General features: G+C 57.2%; 1 protein-coding gene across 1 annotated transcript in view; it reads right to left on the bottom strand.

The window, feature by feature from the left end:
- Window positions 1-533: 533 nt before the first annotated feature.
- Window positions 534-22,307, bottom strand: part of LOC135405254 (zinc finger protein 271-like) — a 70,301-nt gene continuing 48,527 nt past the window's right edge. Inside the window, exon 3 of the mRNA XM_064639920.1 lies at window positions 534-1,361. Within this exon, the coding sequence (XP_064495990.1) occupies window positions 704-1,361 (658 nt within the window). The 3' untranslated portion in view covers window positions 534-703. The remainder of the gene's footprint in view (window positions 1,362-22,307) is intronic.

Here is a 22,307-nt window from a genome sequence, read left to right as displayed (position 1 = left end):
GGGTAGAAAAGGGAGGGTGGTCTTACGAGTCTGATGGTCCCATGGGGGTCTTTGGGCACAGGGGGGTTGGCCAAGGAGGGTGGCCCCCCTGAGCTCCCAACTTCCTGTGGGGTGCTGGGGGCTGCTGGATCCAATCTCAGCCTTGGATTATGCCAACACTTTCAGTTTAGAGGAATTACAGAAGTGTGACTGAATCACTTTTGTCCCCCAGGTTTTAATGATGGCAAATCGGATCTATTGATAAAAAGGAATTTATTTAGAGTTACAAATGATCAGACAAAAGATCTTCATCAGAGTTATTAACTGCACAACAGAAACTCTTAAACTAACAGGAGTACAGAATAAGATAGGACAGTGCTCTACACCAAAGCAACTGTTGAAGCAATTCTACTCAAGCTGGCACAAAAGCAATAATTCTTAATTAGAGATGGATGGAACTCCTCCAGACCAACACTCGTGGGGAGATCTCTGCTCTCAACCTCCAGCAGTGACCCTGGGGGGTCCCCAGCCAAGGCAGGAATCTCCACACACACCCCCCAGGAAGGGTTCTGTTGGCAGAACCTGTCCCTGAGAAAGGGGACTGGCCCTTTCTGGTTGAAAGGGATGGACTGACAGTCACTGGACTCCAGGGGTTGCCTCCCCATCAGGGGCTTCATTGGGGTGGAAGCAGCGGCCAAAGCTCTTCCCGTAGTTGGAGCTTCCTTTACCGGTGGGTCCGTTGGTGTTGGGTCAAGCCAGACTTATTAGTGAAGCTCTTCCCACACTCTCCACACTTGTAGGGCCTCTCTCCAGTGTGGATGCGCCGGTGCTTGATGAGGTTGGAGTTCTGGTTGAAGCTCCTCCCGCAGTCGGTGCAGCGGAAGGGCCTCTCATCCGTGTGAGTCTGCTGGTGCTGGATGAGATGTGAGTTGCGTGTAAACCTCTTCCCACACTCCCCACACTTGTAGGGTCGTTCCCCAGTGTGGATGCGCCGGTGGGTGACAAGGGTGGAGTTCCGGTTGAAGCCCTGCCCACAGTCGGTGCAGTAGAAGGCCCACTCCCCTGTGTGTGTCGGCTTGTGCTTCAGGAGATCTGAGCTGGTCTGAAACCCCTTCCCACATTCCAAGCACTTGTAGGGCCGTTCCCCACTGTGGATGAGATGGTGAGAGTGGAGGCTGGAGTTGGTCCTGAAGCTTTCCCCACACTCAACACACTTGTAGGGCCGTTCCCCAGTGTGGATGCGACGGTGCACGTGCAGGCCAGAGCTGTTCCTGAAGCTCTTTCCACATTCCCCACACATGTAGGGCTGTTCCCCAGTGTGGATGTGCTGGTGTCGGATCAGGTTGAAGCTGTCTCTGAAGCTCTTCCCACATTCCAAGCACCTGAAGGGTTTCTCCCTGATGGGAGGCTGCTCAGGGACCACCAGCTCAGAGCTCCCCCTCAAGCTCCGGCCGCCTTCCCGGCACAGGCTGGCTCTTTCCTCCTCAGAGCACCCTGGGATGGCTTTGGAGCCACCCCTGCGGGGGGATCTCCAGCCCTTTTCCTCCCCGCTGCCTTCCTGCGCCGGGGAGCCCTTAAAAACAGCCTCTCCCACCAGGGTCTCACGGGGGGATTTGTCCTCCGGGCTCTCCGTCCTCAGCTCGGGGCCTGGGGCAGGAAGCAAGAAGGACAGGGAGGGGATTTGCCTCCGGCCCACAGGGAAGGCCAAGGACATCCCCCCAACTCCGGCCCCGGCAGGACGGCGGCGCCAGCGGGGTTGTCCTGCAGCCGGGGCCATGCTCGGCTGACAGAGCCAGCACAACACCCGCCCAAAGGGACACTGACTGCCTCCTCACCTGCCTGGGGGGCCCAAGGCATCTTCCTCTTCCTCGCAGCCTCCTCCTCCATCCGCCCAAGCTTTGGGAAGGACCAATCCCGATGGGGGGGAAAACAAGGGCTCAGTGCGTTGGCTTGGGGGTTCCTCCTGCCCAAGTCCATCTCTAGAACTCACCCAACATCCTGTGTCCATAAAAACCTCCAAAACACCAAGATTCAGCTCAGAAAAACCCCAACCACTGACATTCAGGCAAAAAATTTTCAGAAATAGCAAGAAGACCCTTAGTCCCTCAAACTGCAAAAAGTTGAAATTCAGCTAAAAATACTCCAAAATATGAAGATTAGCCCAAAAAATTCTCCCAGAAGTTCCCCCTCTCTGGTCTCTCCCCTCTGGGGTTCAGAGGGTCTCCCCTGTCTGAGATGCTGGGGGTCCCACTTAGGGATGCTGGGAGTGTTTGGGATCCCAAGGGTTCCTTCTCCTGTGACTCTCGCCTTACGGGTGCCGTGTTCCCAGACATTCCCCCTCTCCAGGTTCTCCACTTTGTTGTCCCAGGGATCCCAGAGGTCCCCACTGTCCAGGCTTCCCCTTCTCTGCTCCCCCGTTTCAGGCTCCTGAGTCGCTTCTCTCGCCCCTTTCCCATCGTGGCCGCTCCGCTCACCCGACAGCGACAGGAACGGTAGAGACAGGGGTGGAGCAGAAACACAAACAGCAGGAAAACAAGCACCTTCCCCCCCATCCTGTGGGTACCCAGGAAGGGGGAACTCGTCCCAAATATCCTGGGGAGAGTGTGGGGGGTCGGGACATACTTGGGCTGGCAGCACAGACTTCCCTGCAAAGTCTGCAGGGAGTCAAGCTCTGCAGAGGAGATTGTGCCCCATGGATGGGATTGTAGAGGCTCCCTCAGGTCCCCAGCATCAATCAGCAACCAGCAACAGACACAAAAGGCCCCCACGAAGATTTCTGGGGGAGTGTCCTGCAGGGAGGGGACAGTGTCACCCCACCAGGGCGGGGTTGGCAAGTGGGAGGCTGCTCCAGGGGTCTGCAAGAGGCCTTGTGCTCTGCTCGGCCCCACCACTGCCTGGTACCAACACCCCCGGCTGCCCCCGGCCCTGGGCAGCTCTGCTGCCACAGGCTGTGCCCTCACCGTGGCCCTGCAATGGCCCTGCCTGTCCCTCACCCGTGGCCCTGCCCGTGGCCCTGTCCCTTGGCTCTCTCTCTGCCAGCTCAGTGTGGGGCACACGGGCTGGGGGTCCCTCCCAAGCCCCCCGGGCAGCCGGCGTTGGCTGGGGGGATGTGAGGGCTGGGCCTGCTCAGCACAGCCCCGGCCTCGTGCCCAGCGCCTCTTTCCTGACCCACACAAGAGCTTCCCGGCCCCCCCAGGGCTCCCCTGCTGCTGCCTCTGCTCCTGGCCCTGCCTTTGCTGCTCCCTTGGCTGGGGCAGCGGCTGCAGGGGGGGGATGGCAGCAGCTTCAGCTCCACAGCACTTCCTGGGGGGAGCTCAGCCCGGGGGGACGGGCAGGGACCTGATGGGGATGGACAGGGGCCCAGCAGGGACAGACAGGGCCTGCAGGGGAAGGCACAGGGACAACCTGGACCCCCACACTGCCACGGCTCTCTCTGCTCCTCCTTGCAGGCTCCGTGGCCAGGCACAGTTTGTGTTCCTGGGTGCCCACCATCTCAGCACTTGGAGACCCTCAAATCAGCGCCCGCAGCTCTGCAGCAAAGCCCCAGCTCACCTGGCACACAGGGGATGGACACAGCACCTTCTCAGGGATGGGCAGTCACAGCTTTGTCTGTTCTTCACCACTGGGCTCTCCTTCCTCAGCAGCACCTCTGCCTTGCACTTATTCTCAGCCTCACCTCAGGGACAGCTCTGGGCTCACCTCCGCGCCACTTCTCAGCCTCACCTCAGGGCCTGGGCTCAAGGACAGGAACCTGCAGGGAGGGGACATCAGGTGCAAGCTCAGGGCTGCCTGCTTGCACTGGCCTCTGGGCTTCTTTCTCCTTCTACAACCAGCCCAGAACTCAGCCTGCTTTGCTAACACCACACATTTACAGACTAACCTTGGAGATAGATATGGACAGACATCTCTATCACCCTGGGGATAGAGCCTCAAGCATGTGCTGCCACAGGAATGGCAATCACAGAATCACAGAATCAGCCACGTTGGAAAAGACCTCCAAGATCATCAAGTCCAACCCTGGATCCAACCCCGCCCTGCTTCCCAGACCATGGCACTGAGGCCACATCCACTCTCACCTTCAACACCTCCAGGGATGCTGACTCCACCCCCTCCCTGCCCAGCCCATTCCAAGGCCTGATTACTCTCTCAGCAAAAAATTGCTTTTACATATCCAACCGAAACCTTCCCATGGCACAGCTCAAGACCCAGCCCTCTTGTCCTACTGCTGCTTCCTGGCACAACAGCCCCACCCCCACCTGGCTCCAGCCTCCTGGCAGGGACTTGCAGACAGTCAGGAGGTCTCCCCTGAGCCTCCTCTTCTCCAGCCTCAACACCCCCAGCTCCCTCAGCCTCTCCTCACACCACTTGTGCTCCACTCCCTTCCCCAGCCTCGCTGCTCTTCTCTGCACCTGCTCCAGCCCCTCCAGGGCCTTCCTCAACTCAGGGGCCCAGAGCTGGACACAGCACTCCAGGGGTGGCCTCACCAGCGCTCACTCCAGCCCAACAATCACTTCCCTGCTCCTGCTGACACACTCTTCTTCACACAGGCCACCAGCCATTGGCCCTCTTGGCCACCTGGCCACACTCTGCCTCCTCTTCAGCTGCCTGTCCATCCACACTCCCAGCTCCCTTTCTGCCTGCCTGCTCTCCAGACACTCTGGCCCCAGCCCGGGGGGCTGACGGGGCTTCTTGTGCCCAAAGGGCAGGACCCGGCCCTTGGCCTGCTGGAACCTCATCCCCTTGCAATCAGCCCATGGATCCAGCTGGGCCAGGTCCCTCTGCAGAGCCCTCCTGCCTTCCAGCACATCAACACACCCCCAGCTTGGGGTCACCTGCACATTTGCTGATGAAATGCCTGGTTCTGCAGCAGCTGCAGATGCTCAAGGGGCAGCAGGACCAAGTCAGGGGCCTGGGGGGGCCTGGGGGCTTTGGGGTGTGGGAGGGTCCTGGGGGAGCTGAGGAGGGGCTTTGGGGATTGGGGGTACAAACCAGTGCAGACCAGGACAGACCAGTACCTCCTCACTGCTGCCCAGATCTCTCCTGGAGCTGGGCCACGTTGTCCTGGGACATCTGAGCCCCCTCCACTGCCCTCCCAGTACAGCCCAGTGCCCCCAGTACAGCCCACTGTGTTCCTGTCCCAGGGTACCTGGTGATCCCTCTTTGGGGGAGAGTTGGAAGGGATTTGAAGGGGGAGCTGGGGGAGATTTGGGGGGATCTGGGGGGGGGTTGATGGGGATTTGGGGGATTTTGGGGTGCTTTGCATGTATTTGGGGGAGTTAAAAGGGGTCTTGGGGGGGTCAAAGGGATCTGTGTGGGGAGGGGATTAAAGGGAAAATGGGGGCTAGGGCACATTTTAGGGGGTTAATGATGTCTGGGGGAAAGAGGACGAGCAGCACCATGAGCAGGTGAGTCCTGAGACCCCCCCTAGTGTATCCAAGACCCTCTTTGTGACCCTCAAAACCCTCTGGGACTCCCAAAATCCCCCTAGAAACCCCCCAGACTGCTTCAAAGACACCCCCACCAAAGCCCTCCAGGACTTCTTAGTTCCCTTGGAGACTCCAAAACTCCCTCACGGACTCCCAAACCCCTTCAGGGACCTTCAACCTCCTCCCTAAGTCCCTTCACGACATCAATCCCCCCCCCGAGACACCCTAACACCGCCTCAGGGACCCCTAAAAGCCCCTAAGGGACCCCAAAACCACAGAACAGCAGAAGAGCTTTCTGTAAAGGAAGGGAGTAAAGAATCTGAGAAGGAGGAGACCAAGGAAAAACTGAAGCAAAGCAATCAAATCATCCTGGCCCTTCCAGTTTTTCCTTCACCTTTTTCTCTCTTTTCCTTTTTTTAGGGTTCTTTTTTTGTTTGGGTGGTTTTGATTTTTTTTTCCGAGGGACTTTCTCGGCAATCAAATCGAACATCCGGGTTCTTGGGAGGTCTCCCGGGCCCCGCGGCCCCGCGAGACGGTTCTAAGGCCCTGCGCGCTGACCCTCGGGAACCCTCGAACCCCCCCGCTAAACCCTCCCGAGCCCTCCAGCCTTTCCACCCACAGCCGCGCTCCCCGCAGCCCCCGAGGGGATCCCCAGACCCCGCTCCCCCGCACCCCCCGCCAGCTCACACAGACAAAGGCCCCGCCGCCATCACCGATTCCCGCTCTGCGCGCGCACCGCCTTTAGAGAACACCGCCGCAGCCAATCAGCGCGCGGGCCCTGTCCAAACGCCCAACCCCGCGCCTGCGCGTCGCGCCAGGCACCACGGGAGTTGTAGTCTTTGCGGTGGGTCATAGCGGCCCTTTGCACGTGGGCGGAGTGAGGATAATACTTTCTTGGTTTTACTGTTTTTCTGTCTTCTTTTTTTCTTCTCTTTTCTCTTTCTTTCTTCGTCTCCTTTTTTCTTTCCGCTTCGTTTTTTCCCTTTTTTCTTTCTCTTTTTCTTTTTTCTCTTTTTTTCTTTGTTACTTTCTTTTTTATTATTTGTCTAATTATTCCTGTTTCTCTTTTTTCTCCTTTTTCTTTTTCCTCCCTTTTTTTCTACGTATTGCCTTTTCCTCTTTTTTTTTTCTTTTTCCTTTTTTTTTACATTGTTTTCTATCAGTTGTATTTTCAAGGAAGATTTAAACAGATCAAAACAATCTCCACCTACATATCTCACAACATCAGATAATCTGGCATTGTTCCCGGTTCATGAGGATTCCCAAGATCACAAACACTGAGACACAAAGGGTGCTCACACAAAAAACAGCTTTCCCTGCTTTTTTCCACAGGTAAAGCAAGTGTGGAAGGGGCACTTGGCCCCAGGCAAGATGCTTTTACAGCCACTTTAAGCAGCCCAAAGTGGATCTGGCTGCCAAATGGGATTATGCCCCTGCTTTCCAGGAGGATTTGCAGAGTACATTTCGGGGCAACAGGGCCATTTCTTCATGTCCTGAAGGGATGAGAAGAGGGGGGAGCAGGTGCTGTGGCCCCAGAGCTTCTCTCTGCTTTGGGGACACTTCTGTGTTTTCCTCTGTCCATTGAATTCCCAACAAGAAGGAAAAAGCTACAGGAACTCCAGTCTGGAGTGCTCAGGACATGTGGAAGTAGGGGAATTTTTCTTCCCAGCTGGGATTGAGAGTGCAATTTCACACTCCTTTGGAGAGCATCGACTAAAACATCCCCCACACACCCACAGCCACTCAGACACAGCCAAACACACCCACTCACACCCAAACAAGCAGCTCATCCTGCACTTCAGCAGGATGAGCCCTGACCAAGCAGAGGGACCAAAATCACCTGGAAACACACCCCAGGGGCCCCAAAACACACTCAAAACACACCCAGATCACCCCAAAACACACCCTAGGGAACCCAAAACACACCTGGGGGGCCCCCAAAACACACCCAAACACACCCAAACACAGCAGCTCATCCTGCATTTCAGCAGGATGAGCCCTGACCGAGCAGAGGGACCCAAAATGCACCCAGATCACCCCAAAACACACCCCGGGGACCCCAAAATACACTCCGGGGATCCCAAATCTCCGGGAGACCCCAAAACACACCAGATGGCCCTGACTGAGCAGAGGGACCCAAAATGCACCCAGATCACCCCAAATCCCACCAGGGGGACCCCAAAACCCCAAATCCCACAAAATAGCACTGGGGGAGTGGGGACACCCAAAACCTGGGTGGGGACCCCAGAATCCCCCTCAGGGTGTGTGCTGGGGGTAACCCCAACCCCTGGGGCCCCTCCTGGGGGGCTGTGGAGGGTCCCTGCCCCCCCCAACCTGTGCCCCCCCCCCAAATCCCACAGGCAGCTGGAGCAGAATCACCTGTACACGGCCTACACTGGCATCATGGCCAAGGTGGGACCCCCAAAAATGGGGTCGAGGGGTTTGAGGGGGGCTCTGGGGGTTGGGGGATCCCTGGGAATTCGGGCGAGGTGATATTGGGACTGGGGGGGGAGGGTCCCCAGAATTTGGAGGGGGGACCTGGAGATTGGTGAGGGGGTTCCCAGGGGTTTTGGGGGTCCCTGGAGGTGGGGGGTCCCCAGAGATATTTTGGGAAGGATCCAGAGACTGGAGAGTTCCCCAGAAGTTGGGGGGGGGGCAGTGATTGGGGGGGTCCCCAGGAACTGGGGTGGGGTCCCCAAGGGTGGGGCTCTCAAAGATGAGGGGACTGTGGGTGGGGGACAGGAACTTCGGGGGTCCCCAGGAATTGGGGGGTTTCCATGGTTATTTTAGGCATCCCCAGAGATTTGAGGGCCCCCCCAAAAGGCTGGTTGGGGGGGCTAATTTGGGGAGCCCCCCTTTAAATTCCCCCCCCCCAGAGCTGTCACACGGGGGAAGGGGAGGAGGAAGAGAAGGAAGAAGAGGGGAAGGAAGAGGCCGAGGACTCGTTCAAGGTGAGGGGGGGACACAAAACCACCCTTGACCCAACCTGACCCTTGTGACCCCCCTGACACCCCCTGACACCCCCGTGTCCCCCCAGGAGAAGGAGATGGAGAAGCAGAAGCTGCTGAACCTGCCCCTGTGACCCCCCCTGTGATCCCTCAACCCCCAACCCCTGACACCCCCCGACCCCTCCTGACCCCTGTGACTCCCCCATGCCCCCCCCAGGAGAAGGAGATGGAGAAGCAGAACCTGCTGAACCTCCCCCTGTGACCCCTGACCCCCAACCCCTGACCCCCCCAAAACCCTTTTGACCCCCCCTGTGCCCCCCAGGAGAAGGAGAAGCAGAAGCTGCTGTCCCAGCAGGCCCGGTTGCACACACAGGGGGTGACCGAGATGGTGCTGCAGATGATCAGTGCCTGCAAGGGTGAGACCCCCAAGGAGAGACCCCTGAGAGACCCCCCTGTGTGAGAGAGACCCCTAGGAGACCTCTGGGAGAGATCCCTGTGAGGGTGAGACCCCCAGGAGAGACCCCTGAGAGACCCCTGTGTGAGACCCCTGTGTAAGAGAGACCCCTGGGAGACCACCGAGATTTCCTCTGGGACGTGACCCTCGTGTGACACACACATGTTGTCCCCAGGTGAGCAGTGGGGCCGTGGGGGGGCTGTGACACACACATGATACACACATGACACACGTGTGTCCCCAGGTGAGCAGGGGGGCCATGAGGGGGCTGTGACACACACACACACACACACACACACACACACACAGAGGGATGTTCCAGGGGTAATTCAATCCGGGCTGTGGGCAGGTCCCTGCAGGGGCAGCAGCTTCCTCTGCACACTTGAGGTGATAAAGCTGCTCTAAACCTGCACTCCAACTACTCCACAGCTCTGGGCTTACCTCCACACCACTTCTCAGCCTCACCTCAGGGCCTGGGCTCAAGGACAGGAACCTGTAGGGAGGGGACATCAGGTGCAAGCTGAGGGCTGCCTGCTTGCACTGGCCTCTGGGCTTCTTTCTCCTTCTACAACCATCCCACAACTTAGCCTGCTTTTCTAACATCACACTGGCCACAATTTGCCTCATCTTCAGCTTCCTGTCCATCCCCACTCCCAGCTCCCTTTCTGCCTGCCTGCTCTCCAGACACTCTGGCCCCAGCCCAGGGGGCTGACGGGGCTTCTTGTGGCCAAAGGGCAGGACCCAGCCCTTGGCCTGCTGGAACCTCATCCCCTTGCAATCAGCCCATGGATCCAGCTGGGCCAGGTCCCTCTGCAGAGCCCTCCTGCCTTCCAGCACATCAACACACCCCCAGCTTGGTGTCACCTGCACATTTGCTGATGAAATGCCTGGTTCTGCAGCAGCTGCAGATGCTCAAGGGGCAGCAGGACCAAGTCAGGGGCCTGGGGGGGCCTGGGGGGCTTTGGGGTGTGGGAGGGTCCTGGGGGACCTGAGGAGTGGCTTTGGGGATTGGGGGTACAGACCAGGACAGACCAGTACAAACCAGTACAGACCAGGACAGACCAGTACCTCTGCACTGCTCCCTAGATCTCTCCTGGAGCTGGGCCACATTGTCATGGGACACCTGAGCCCCCCCAGTGCCCTCCCAGTACAGCCCAGTGCCCCCAGTACAGCCCACTGTGTTCCTGTCCCAGGGTGCCGGGTGATCCCTCTTTGGGGAGGTTGGAAGTGATTTGGGGGGGGTGCTGGGAGAGATTTGAAGAGATCTGGGAAGGGGTGGATGGGGATTTTGGGGGGTTTGGGGGTCTTTGGGAGCATTTGGGGTGTTAAAATGGGGTTTGGGGGCACTGGGGCATCAAAGGGATCTGTGTGCGGAGGGGATTAAAGAAAAAATGGAGGTTAAGAGACATTTGGCGGGGTTAATGGGGCTTTGGGGGGGGAAGGGTGGGGCAGCTCCATGAACAGGTGAGTCCTGAGACCCCCCTGGTGTCCCCAAGACCCTCTTGGTGTCCCCAGTTCCCCCCTTGACACCCCAAGACCCTCCATGGTGTCTCCAATGTCCCCAGGACCTCCCCACAGCCCCAATTCTCTCCTTGACACCCCCAATACCACTGTCCCTAAACCCCTCCCCACTGTCCTCAAATCCCATTCCTGATGTCACCAACCCTCCATCTCACCCCAGGAGCCCCCCCTGGACCCTCTGACACCAAAAACGCCCCCCCCCAGAGCTCACAGAAAGGCCAAGGGCATCTGGGGACACGTTGGGGACAGTTGGGGGGCTTTGGGGGGCACTGGGTCATTACTGGGGGATACTGTGACACACTGGGGGGAACCAGGGGGCACTGGGAGGGACTGGGGTTACTGAAGGACACTGGGAGGGCACTGGGAGGGACTGGAGGTGAACTGGGGCACACTGGGGGGCACTGGCAGAGAACTGGGGAGTTACTGGGGGATTATCAGGACACACCAGGGAACACTGGGAGGTTACCAGGCCATACTGGGGGTTACTGGCTGCTCCCTGGGATACACTATGTGGTCACTGGGGGACTACTGGGCCATCCTGAGGGTCACTGGGAGATCATTGGGATATACTGGGGGCATTGGGATCAGCTTTACCCTCATGTAATATATCCACCTCCTCTGATTTTGGGGGGCATCCCTAGGACCCCTCCCCTGGGGCTGGGGGACTCCCCAAACCCACTGCTGGGCTTTAGGGGACTCCACAAAATCCCCTCAAAACCCCTAAAATCTCTCTCTCGACCTACTGAAACTTCCTCAATGTCCCCTCAAATGCCCTCAGAGACCTCATCCCTCCTCAGCACCCCCAAAACCCTCTCAGTGACCCGCAAAACCCACCTGGGATCCCCCAAGCCCATTCAGGGACCCCCCAATCCCCCTCTCAGGGACCCTCAAAACCGTCTGCGACCCCTTAAACCCGCTAGAGACCCCAAAACTAGCTAAAAGGTCCCTGTAAAGCCCCCCCGGACGCCCAAACCTCCTTAAAGACCCCTAAAGCGCATCTGGGACACCCCAAATCTCCTCAGAAACCAAAACCCCCTTCAGAGACTCCCAAACCCCCTCAGGGACCTTCAAACTCCTCCCTGAGTCCCCTCAGGACACCGAACCCCCTCAGGGGCCCCTCACAACGTCCCCGGGAACCCCCGAATCCCCCCGCTAAACCCTCCCGAGCCCTCCAGCCTTTCCACCCACAGCCGCGCTCCCCGCAGCCCCCGAGGGGATCCCCAGACCCCGCTCTCGCCGCCCCCCCCGCCCGCACTCACAACAAAGGAGAGACCCCGCCGCCATCACGGATTCCCGACAGCCAACATGGCGCTCGCTCTGCGCACGCACCGCCTTTACCGACCCGCCCCGCAGCCAATCAGCGCGCGGCCACGGCCCCCGCCCGCCCTCTGCCACGCCCCCACCCGCGCGGGGCGGGTCTCTGAAGGCGGAGGGCGGGCGGAGCGGGCGCCATGTTGGCCGCGTGGGAGCGGCAGGGGAGGGGGTGGCGGTCGCTGCGCTCGCTGGGTGAGCTGGCGGGGGTTTCGGTGAGAGCGGATCTCTGGGGATCCCCTCGGGGGCTGCGGGGAGCGCGGCTGTGGGTGGAAGGGCTGGAGGTCTCGTGGAGGCTTAGCGGAGGAGTTCGGGGGTTCCCGAGGAGGTTTTGAGGGGTCCCTGAAGGGACTCAGGGGGGAGGTTGAAGGTCCCTGAAGAGGTTTGGGCGTCTCTGAGAGGGTTTTGTTTTCTGAGTAGATTTGGGGGGGTCCCAGGTGGGCTTTGGGGCTCTCTGGGGAGGTTTGGGGTTCCTGGGAGGCTTTGAGGGAACTTTTTCGGCACTTTTGGGGTCTCTAGGGGGTTTAAGGGGTCCCAGACGTTTTTGAGGGGCCCTGAGGGGGCTTGGGGGGGTCCCTGAATGGGCTTGGGGGATCCCGGATGGGTTTTTCGGGTCACTGAGAAAGTTTAGGGGGTGCTGGGGAGGGATGAGGTCTCTGAGGGGATTTGAGGGGACCTTGAGGAGGTTTCGACGGGTCGAGGGATGGATTTCGGAGGGTATTTCAGGGGTTTTGAGGGTATTGTGGGGGGTCCCCTAAAGCCCAGCAGTGGGGTGCAGGGGATCCCCAGCCCCTAAGAGAAGGGGCCTTGGGGTGCCCCCCAAAATCCGGGGGGGGGAGATGTACCACATCTGGGTTAGGGGATCCCAGTGCCCACAGTATATCCCAATGACCTCCAAATGACCCTCAGTATGGCCCAGTTACTTGCCAGTGTCCCCCCATGTGTCCTGGTAATCCCCCAGTAACTTCCCAGTTCTCTGCCAGTGACCCCCAGTGTGCACCAGTTCACCTCCAGTCCCTCCCAGTGTCCTTCAGTAACCCCCCCAGTCCCTCCCAGTGCCCCCTGGTTCCCCCCAGTGTGTCACAGTATCCCCCAGTAATCTCCAAGTTCCCCTCAAAGCCCCCCAACTGTCCCCAACGTGTCCCCAGATGCCCTTGGCCTTTCTGTGAGCGTGGGGAGGGGGCGTTTTTGGGGTCAAAGGGTCCAGGGGGGGCTCCTGGGGTGAGATGGAGGGTTGGGGACATCAGGGATGGGGTTTGGGGAACTGGGATGGGGTTTGTGGACAGTGGAATTGGGGGTGTCAAAGGGGGGAATTGGGGCCATGGAGAGGCCCTGGGGATGCTGGAGACACCAGGAAGGTCTTGGGGTGTCAAGGGGGAAATTAGGGACACCAAGAAGGTCTGGGGGACACCAAGGGGGATCTCAGGGTTCACCTGCTCATATTGCAGCCCATCCTCTCCCCCCCCAGGCCCCATTAACCCTTCCCAAATGTCCCCTAACCCTCATTTTCCCTTTAATCCCCTCCCCCCACAGATCCCTTTTACCCCCTGATTGCCCCCAAGACCTCTTTTAACTTCCCTAAATGCACCTAAAGCCCCCCCAAAATCCTGAAATCCCCATCCAAACTACCCAGATCCCTTCAAATCTCCCCCAGCACCCCCTCAAATCCCTCCCAACCCCCCCCCCCCCAAAGAGGGATCACCCAGCACCCTGGGACAGGAACATTAATCCCCTTTCCCCCGGATACTTTTGAAACCCCAATGCCCCCAAGACCCTTTTAACTCCCCCAAATTCACCCAAAGACCCCTAAAACCTCCCAAATCCCCATCCAACCCCCCCACAGATCCAGCCAAATCTCCCCCAGCCTCCTCCAAATCCCTTCCAACCCCCCCCAAGAGGGATCACGCAGCACCCTGGGACAGGAACACAGTGGGCTGTACTGAGGGCACTGGGCTGTACTGGGAGAGCAGTGGGGGGGCTCAGGTGTCCCAGGACAACGTGGCCCAGCTCCAGGAGAGATCTGGGGAGCAGTGAGGAGGTACTGGTCTGTCCTAGTCTGTGCTGGTCTGTACCCCCAATCCCCAAAGCCCCTCCCCAGCTCCCCCAGGACCCTCCAGGACCCCAAAGCCCCCCAGGCCCCCCCAGGCCCCTGACTTGGTCCTGCTGCCCCTTGAGCATCTGCAGCTGCTGCAGAACCAGGCATTTCATCAGCAAATGTGCAGGTGACACCAAGCTGGGGGTGTGTTGATGTGCTGGAAGGCAAGAGGGCTCTGCAGAGGAACCTGGCTGAGGAAGAGTGTGTCAGCAGGAGCAGGGAAGTGATTGTTGGGCTGGAGTGAGCGCTGGTGAGGCCACCCCTGGAGTGCTGTGTCCAGCTCTGGGCCCCTGAGTTGAGGAAGGCCCTGGAGGGGCTGGAGCAGGAGCAGAGAAGAGCAGCGAGGCTGGGGAAGGGAGTGGAGCACAAGTGGTGTGAGGAGAGGCTGAGGGAGCTGGGGGTGTTGAGGCTGGAGAAGAGGAGGCTCAGGGGAGACCTCCTGACTGTCTGCAAGTCCCTGCCAGGAGGTTGGAGCCAGGTGGGGGTGGGGCTGTTCTGGCAGGAAGCAGCAGTAGGACAAGAAGGCTGGGTCTTGAGCTGTGCCAGGGGAGGTTTAGGTTGGATATTGGGAAGCAATTTTTTACAGAGAGAGTAATCAGGCCTTGGAATGGTCTGGGCAGGGAGAGGGTGGAGTCAGCATCCCTGGAGGTGTTGAAGGTGAGAGTGGATGTGGCCTCAGTGCCATGGTCTGGGAAGCACAGCGGGGTTGGATCAAGGGTTGGACTTGATGATCTTGGAGGTCTTTTCCAATGTGGCTGATTCTGTGATTCTGTGATTGCCATTCCTATGGCAGCACATGCTTGAGGCTCTATCCCCAGGGTGATAGAGATGTCTGTCCATATCTATCTCCAAGGTTAGTCTGTAAATGTGTTGTGTTAGAAAAGTAGGCTGAGTTCTGGGCTGGTTGTAGAAGGAGAAAGAAGCCCAGAGGCCAGTGCAAGCAGGCAGCCCTGAGCTTGCACCTGATGTCCCCTCCCTGCAGGTTCCTGTCCTTGAGCCCAGGCCCTGAGGTGAGGCTGAGAAGTGGCGCGGAGGTGAGCCCAGAGCTGTCCCTGAGGTGAGGCTGAGAAAAAGTGCAAGGCAGAGGTGCTGCTGAGGAAGGAGAGCCCTTTGGTGGGGAAGAAGACAAAGCTGTGAATGCCCATCCCCGAGCAGGTGCTGTGTCCATCCCCTGTGTGCCAGGTGAGCTGGGGCTTTGCTGCAGAGCTGCGGGCGCTGATTTGAGCGTCTCCAAGTGCTGAGATGGTGGGCACCCAGGAACACAAACTGTGCCTGGCCACGGAACCTGCAAGGAGGAGCAGAGACAGCGGTGTCAGTGTGTGGGGCCAGGTTGTCCCTGTGCCTTCCCCTGCAGGCCCTGTCTGTCCCTGCTGGGCCCCTGTCCATCCCCATCAGGTCCCTGCCCGTCCCCCCCGGGCTGAGCTCCCCCCAGGAAGTGCCGTGGAGCTGAAGCTGCTGCCATCCCCCCCTGCAGCCGCTGCCCCAGCCAAGGGAGCAGCAAAGGCAGGGCCAGGAGCAGAGGCAGCAGCAGGGAAGCCCTGGGGGGGCCGGGAAGGTCTTGTGTGGGTCAGGAAAGAGGCGCTGGGCACGAGGCCGGGGCTGTGCTGAGCTGCCCAGGGCCGGGGGCAGCCGGGGGGGTTGGTACCAGGCAGTGCTGGGGCCGAGCAGAGCACAAGGCCTCTTGCAGACCCCTGGAGCAGCCTCCCACTTGCCAGCCCTGCCCTGGTGGGGTGACACTGTCCCCTCCCTACAGGATACTTCCTCTGAAATCCTCAGGGAGGCATTTTTTGTTGCTGATTCCTGCTGGGGACCTGAGGGAGCCTCTGCAATCCCATGCATGGGACACAATCTCCTCTACAGAGCTTGACTCACTGCAGACTTTGCAGGGAAATCTGTGCTGGCAGCCCGAGTATGTCCCGACCCCGCACGCTCCCCCAAGGATATTTGGGATGAGTTCCCCCCTCCTGGGCACCCATGGGATGTGGGGCAATTGTTCTCCTGCTATTCCTGTTCCTGCTCCACCCCTGGTGGCTCTTGGGGGTGGGCAGGAGGTGTTTTTTGGGGGTGCCAGGCTGGGTTGGTGGCAGAGCCCCGGCGGTGGGTGGGGGGATGCGGGTCCCCCCCATGGTGGGGGTTGGTGTTGCTGGGTCAGGCCCCGCCGGCTCCATTGTCAGCCCGGTGCCGGCGGGGGGGACACAGCGGGTTTGGGGCCCCCCTGGGAGTGCCAAGGGTGGGTGTGGAGCCCGGGAGCTGCTGAGTGTGGAGGGCGGAGCGGGGAGATGCCGGAGCTGGGGGACCCCCGGCAGCCTGGAGGAGGGAGCACAGAGAGGGAAGAGCCCCGGGACCCCGGGGAGCCTTGAAGGGGGGACGCAGAGAAGGGGAAGCCTGGACAGTGGGGACCCCTGGGATCCTTGGGACAATGAATTGGAGAACCTGGGGAGGGGGAATGTCTGGGAACGCAGGACCCCGAAAGCGAGAGTCAGAGGAGAAGGAGCCCTTGGGACCACCAATACTCCCAGCATCCCTAAGTGGGACCCCCAGCATCTCAGAAAGAGTAGCTGTTACCAACCCCAGAGGGGAGAGACCAGAGAGGGGTAACTCCTGGGAGAATTTCTTTGGCTTAAGCTTCATATTTTGGAGTAGTTTTTTAGTTGAATCTCAGCTTTTTACAGTTTTGGGGGGCGAGGGTCTTGTTGCTATTTTTGAGGGGGTTTTTACCTGAATCTCAGAGGTTTGGGTTTTTCTGGGCTGAATCTTGGTGTTTTGGAGGTTTTTATGGACACAGGATGCCTGGTGAGTTCTAGAGATGGACTTGGGCAGGAGGAACCCCCAAGCCAACACGCTCAGCTCTTGTTTTCCCCCCCATCAGGATTTGTCCTTCCCAAAGCTTGGGCGGATGGAGGAGGAGGCTGCGAGGAAGAGGAAGATGCCTTGGGCCCCCCAGGCAGGTGAGGAGGAAGTCAGTGTCCCTTTGGGCGGGTGTTGTGCTGGCTCTGTCAGCCGAGCATGGCCCCGGCTGCAGGACAACCCCGCTGGCGCCGCCGTCCTGCCGGGGCCGGAGTTGGGGGGATGTCCTTGGCCTTCCCTGTGGGCCGGAGGCAAATCCCCTCCCTGTCCTTCTTGCTTCCTGCCCCAGGCCCCGAGCTGAGGACGGAGAGCCCGGAGGACAAATCCCCCCGTGAGACCCTGGTGGGAGAGGCCGTTTTGAAGGGCTCCACGGCGCAGGAAGGCAGCGGGGAGGAAAAGGGCCGGAGATCCCCCCGCAGGAGGGGCTCCAAAGCCATCCCAGGGTGCTCTGAGGAGGAAAGAGCCAGCCTGTGCCGGGAAGGCGGCCGGAGCTTGAGCCAGAGCTCTGAGCTGGTGGTCCCTGAGCAGCCTCCCAGCAATGAGAAGCCGTTCAGGTGCTTGGAATGTGGGAAGAGCTTCAGGAAGAGCAGCAACCTCCTCCACCATCAGCATATCCACACTGGGGAATGGCCCTACACCTGTGGGGAATGTGGGAAGAGCTTCAGCTGGAGCTCCAGCCTGATCCGACACCAACGCATCCACACTGGGGAATGGCCCTACAAGTGTGGGGAGTGTGGGAAAAGCTTCCGGGACAGCTCCGACCTTATCCGACACCAGCACATCCACACTGGGGAATGGCCCTACACATGTGGGGAATGTGGGAAGGGCTTCAGGAAGAGCTCCTGCCTTCTCACCCACCAGCTCATCCACACTGGGGAATGTCCCTACACATGTGGGGAATGTGGGATGAGCTTCAACCAGAGCTCCATCTTCCGCAGACACCAGCGCATCCACACTGGGGAACGGCCCTACACATGTGGGGAGTGTGGGATGACTTTCAACCAGAGCTCCACTCTCTGCAGACACCAGCACATCCACACTGGAGAACGGCCCTACACGTGTGGGGAATGTGGGAAGAGCTTCAACCGGAGCTCCACCCTCCGCATCCACCAGCGCATCCACACTGGAGAACGGCCCTACAATTGCTTGGAATGTGGGAAGAGGTTTCAGACCAGTTCACATCTCCTCCTGCACCAGCGGACACACACGGATGAGAGGCCCTTCCGCTGCCCCCACTGCGGGAAGGGCTTCAAGCAGAACTCCACCCTCGTCACCCACCGGCGCACCCACACCGGGGAGAGGCCCTACAAGTGTGGGGAGTGATGCCGTAAGGTCCATCTGGATTTTTATTATTTTCTTAATTTTATAAGCTTTATAAGTAGTTAAGTAGGAAAAGTAGGTTTTAGAAGCAGCAGCCCTTATTCCCTCACCCTTTAGCACCCTTTAGTTTACACATTCCTCAACCCTCTCACCCCATTCCATGCTCCCCATATCAATTCTACCCCTGAATTCAGTAGAAAATCTTTAGTCTTTTGTCAAGGCAGGCAGGCCTCTTCTGTTTGAGGACATCTAATCCCAGCCTGAACCACAAAAGTACAGTCAAGAACTGGGTGACCTTGCACTTTTTGTGCTCTGAAGATGATGAAGATGATGAAGAGGTGGTCCCGAAATACACCCCAGACCCAATTCCCAGGGGGTGGATAAAGGGGTGGACCAGGGCAAAAGCAGTGGGATGGACAAGACTTGGATTGGTCAGGCAGTAACATCTCAGGCACAGCCTGCACGCATCTTGTAACATCTATGCCTAGGCACAAATTAAACCCTTTCCTTATCTCATCCTCTATTAACTGCTCTGGAGTTTTCTTTTCTCAGCACCATTAGGCATCAGCTGTTGGCCCGCACGGGGATACTTGGACTTCCTCAGATCGGATATTTCATCGTGCAGGAATTGCTCATCAAGCCAGCATTTTATCTGAGATAATTCCTGCCCCTGTCTGAGAAAGCCAGCTCCACAGAACCCACGAAACCAAGCACGGAGCACAGAGGTGAGATAAGAAAAGGCAAAAGAAGGGGAAAAGGTACCTTCTTTTGTTAGCAGCTGCGAAAGAGTTTTTGTGTTTCCGGGGAGATAGGGAACACGGGAAGACTGGAAAGGCTTAGACTTGGGCCCAGAATAGTCGTGAGAGTCGATTTCCAGTAGGCGAAAGGGGTTTTTTGGTGAGAGCAGATCAGAGTGGATTTGTCAGCCTAGGGCTGGGTTTCCTTTAGGTCGGAGGGGGATGCCCTTCCAGAGTGCTCTGTTGCTGCAAGGAACCAGGTGGGCTCTGTAGTTAAGTGGTTACAGCAACAGCTTTATAATCCTAAGGTAACGAGTTGGAATCCTGGTGTGGTTTGTTTGTGTTTTGTAGTCATGGGTTGTGTGGATTCAAAGTTTAAGATTCCTAAGGGGTCTCCTCTGAGTTTGATTTTGAAGCACTGGAGAACTTTGACCAGTCCTGAGACAATTTTAACAAAGGAAGAACTTTGTAGGCTGTCTGTAGGTGCTTGGCCTCTGTTTGGACAAATGAGAGGGGTGACTTGGCCGGAATTTGGTTCTTTTGAACTAGACACAGTGTTGCAATTAATTTCGCTTTTTAATGTAGAACAGAAAAGGGAAGAAATCCGGTATGCAGAGTTGTTTATGTTTCTATTAACATGCCCTGGATGGAGAGAGGACTCCCCGCTGCTGCGGTGGCGGGGGGGGACTGGAGCTGCAGGGTGGCAGCCTCTGGACCAGCTCCTGCTGGACAGGCAGGGGATGGGCAGACGGGGGCCGCTGGAGGACTCCCTGGTGCGGCCGCACCGGGGGGAGTTGGACAAATCGGGGCCTCTGGAGGAGTTGGCTCGGGGGCGGCGGGAGCAAGTCCTGCCTGTGTAGATGGTAGAGCAGAGGCTGTCGGTTTGGCCGGAGGAGGCACAGCAGCACAGATAAGATCTGTAAGATCGGCTTTTGTTAGAACGGCTTTCGGCGCAGAGCTGGGCGGGGGTAACACAGACGCTGCGGAGCCAACTCAGAGGTAGTGTCTAGTTTGATCGCAACGGGGATAACAGCAGGAGCGGCTCCTGGCCCCACAGGGGCAATGGAAGCGGGACCCTCCCCGCCTGTTCCAATGAGTGTGGGGAGAGCAGCCTGTTCCCTTGCAACTGATGGCGGCTTTACCAGAGCAGACAGGGTTGTCATGGTAACAGCAGAGGTGAGCGCAGGCACAGCAGAGCGACTGAGAACTAAAGTTGTTCTACCAGTGACGTGACAAGAACTGTGAAGTCTAAAAGGTCGGCTTTTACTAGAGTTGCTTTTGGCGTGGTGACACCAGGAAAAGTTACTATAGATGCAGCATCTGTTGTAGAGGCAAGGGAGACTTTAGAAATCGCGGCGAGAAATGCACCGAGACCGGCCAGTGTAGTGATGGTGACAGGCGTAGGGGTCGCTGGCTCTGACGGTGGCAGTGAAGTGAAAGTGTCGGCCCCAGAAATGACAAGAGCCCCAGGGGTGTTTGTGGAACCGAGCAGCCGCAGACAGGTGCTGAGGCCGTTGATTCTGTCAGTGGCGATAGCGGCGTGAGAGCTGTAAAAACGGGGCTGCGTGCCCCGATTGCAGGAGAGACCCCAGGGCTGACTGCTGCAAACACAGCACTGTGCTACTGTAGTGGCGAATACAAAGGCGATAAACTGGTCTAAAATGTATGAACTTAGACAGGATACGAATGAGTCGCCCACATATTTTCTGAATAGGCTGAAGGATGTCATAGGGAAATCCACTGATATTGATATAGAGTCAGACCTGGGGAAAAAACACCTAGTGTATTTGTTTGTAGGACAGTCCACAAATGATATAAAGAAAAAACTGCAAAGAGCAGGTAGTAATGAAAAGGATATTGATGAGTTATTGGATATAGCTTGGACAGTATATTGCAATAGAGAACAGAAGGCGAGTACAGTGGGCGGTGGAGCAATTTTAAGAACAGACGTTGCTGCAGCAACCGAACTCCCAGCTCAGAGCGCAGGGGAGGTTTCTGGAATGGCCATTACCACGGTGACAGAGCCAGCTGGCGCAGGGAAAAGAAAGTTGCTGCCTGTTCCTAGTGCTGTAGGAGTGCGCATAACCAGACAAAAACAAACGAAGTTTGTCCCAACTATACTAGCAAGCGAGAAAGGAGGGGAAGACCTGGGGACAGAGGGAGTGGGGCAGAGACAGGCAGAGCTGGTCCCAGTTGTTGCTTTGGCTGACGAGGAGGCTTTAGTCCCTGATAGTGTGACCCAAGCAAGGGTGGCAGATGCAAGTGCTGTGAAAGCTCTAAGACCATTAGGAGTGGCAGCACGAGGGAGTGCTGAGGCCACTGACTTTGCAGAGGTGACGGGACCCAGCCCTACCCCTGCTGTTCCAAGGACTGCCCCAGGCATAACAAACAGGACTGTAGATAGAGTCGTAACAAAGGCACCGGGAGCTGCGAGGAAAGCAAGGGCAAAGAGAATGAATAAGCATGTAAAACCTCCCCTGCCTGTACTAACTAACGTAGAGGGAGTAGCCCTTTCCCCTGGAGCTGCTGATCCCACACAAGCAGCTGCCACGGGTGCAACTACAGACAAAAGACCAGCTAAAACTACAGAAGCTGCAGAAAAAGCTAAAGCAATGTCTGTAATTAGAGTCCCAGCCCAGCCTAACATGGGACCCTCTGGCTCCACCATTAGGGGTGGAGATGGAGCTGTCACTCCCCCTCCAGCTCTCCTAAGCCTTCATAATCCATACCCTCCCACCAGACCAAAAGGGGGGGGCAATATCAGTGTGCATTTCCAACAAACACGAAAGCTAAAGCTTACCAGTGCAATATATGTAATAGGTAATACTTTGAAAGAAAAATTTAGTTATTATACCATAACTGTAATTGAAATTACAGGAATAACTGAAACCAAGCCGCTCTTTGAACTTTTAGGATTTAAATTGAGTAAATATTGGGTAATTCATCGATTCTTTTGTATGTTAAACTCTCCTAATCCTTTGTTGAGTAGGAGTTCATTAGAGAACTTAAAAGTTGAAATCAAATTCTGCAAAGGGGAGATAAAAGTTATGATTTTTGATACTAATTGTGTCGAAGCAACTATCTTTTTCATACAGGAGAACCATGAAGAAATCCCTGCAAAAGCTGAGAGTGCTGTCATCCCAATGGTATTGGCCAGCATCACACTCAGACCAAAACCAATAATTACCAGGAATGCTACAAACACAGTGTACACCACAAAAATTAGGAATACTATTACCAACATGATGAAGCAAATGGTGAGTGTTCTTTCCACAAAGAGAGAGGACACTAAAAAAGAAATTGTCTAGGTCTGAAGGGAAAGCAACTAATTTGTCCCCAACAAGCAAAACTAGAAGAATAAAAACTGTCTATTGACCTCTATATCCTCTGTACTCTAAGCCTGTTTCAGTCTCACAGGCTGTAAATATTTCTGCCCTCTGTGCCCTGATTGAGCTCGGGGAGCTGTGGCAAAATCAAAAGGGAGGCCATTGTTTTGCTCTTAACGTGAACTAACAATGTGTCAGAAGTTGACTGTTCGCAGATAGTCTGTTCCAGCAGACAGACCTAAAAGCTGTGCCACCAGAACTCAAACTAAGAGTCATGGAAACAGCTTTTGTGCAGAAGTACACAAATGTCTTGACAACTGCAAGTGAAATACACCAGGACAAA

This window comes from Pseudopipra pipra, chromosome W (assembly GCF_036250125.1).
Source record: "Pseudopipra pipra isolate bDixPip1 chromosome W, bDixPip1.hap1, whole genome shotgun sequence".
Classification (NCBI taxonomy): Eukaryota; Metazoa; Chordata; class Aves; order Passeriformes; family Pipridae; genus Pseudopipra; species Pseudopipra pipra.
This window is presented reverse-complemented; position numbering and strand designations above follow the sequence as displayed.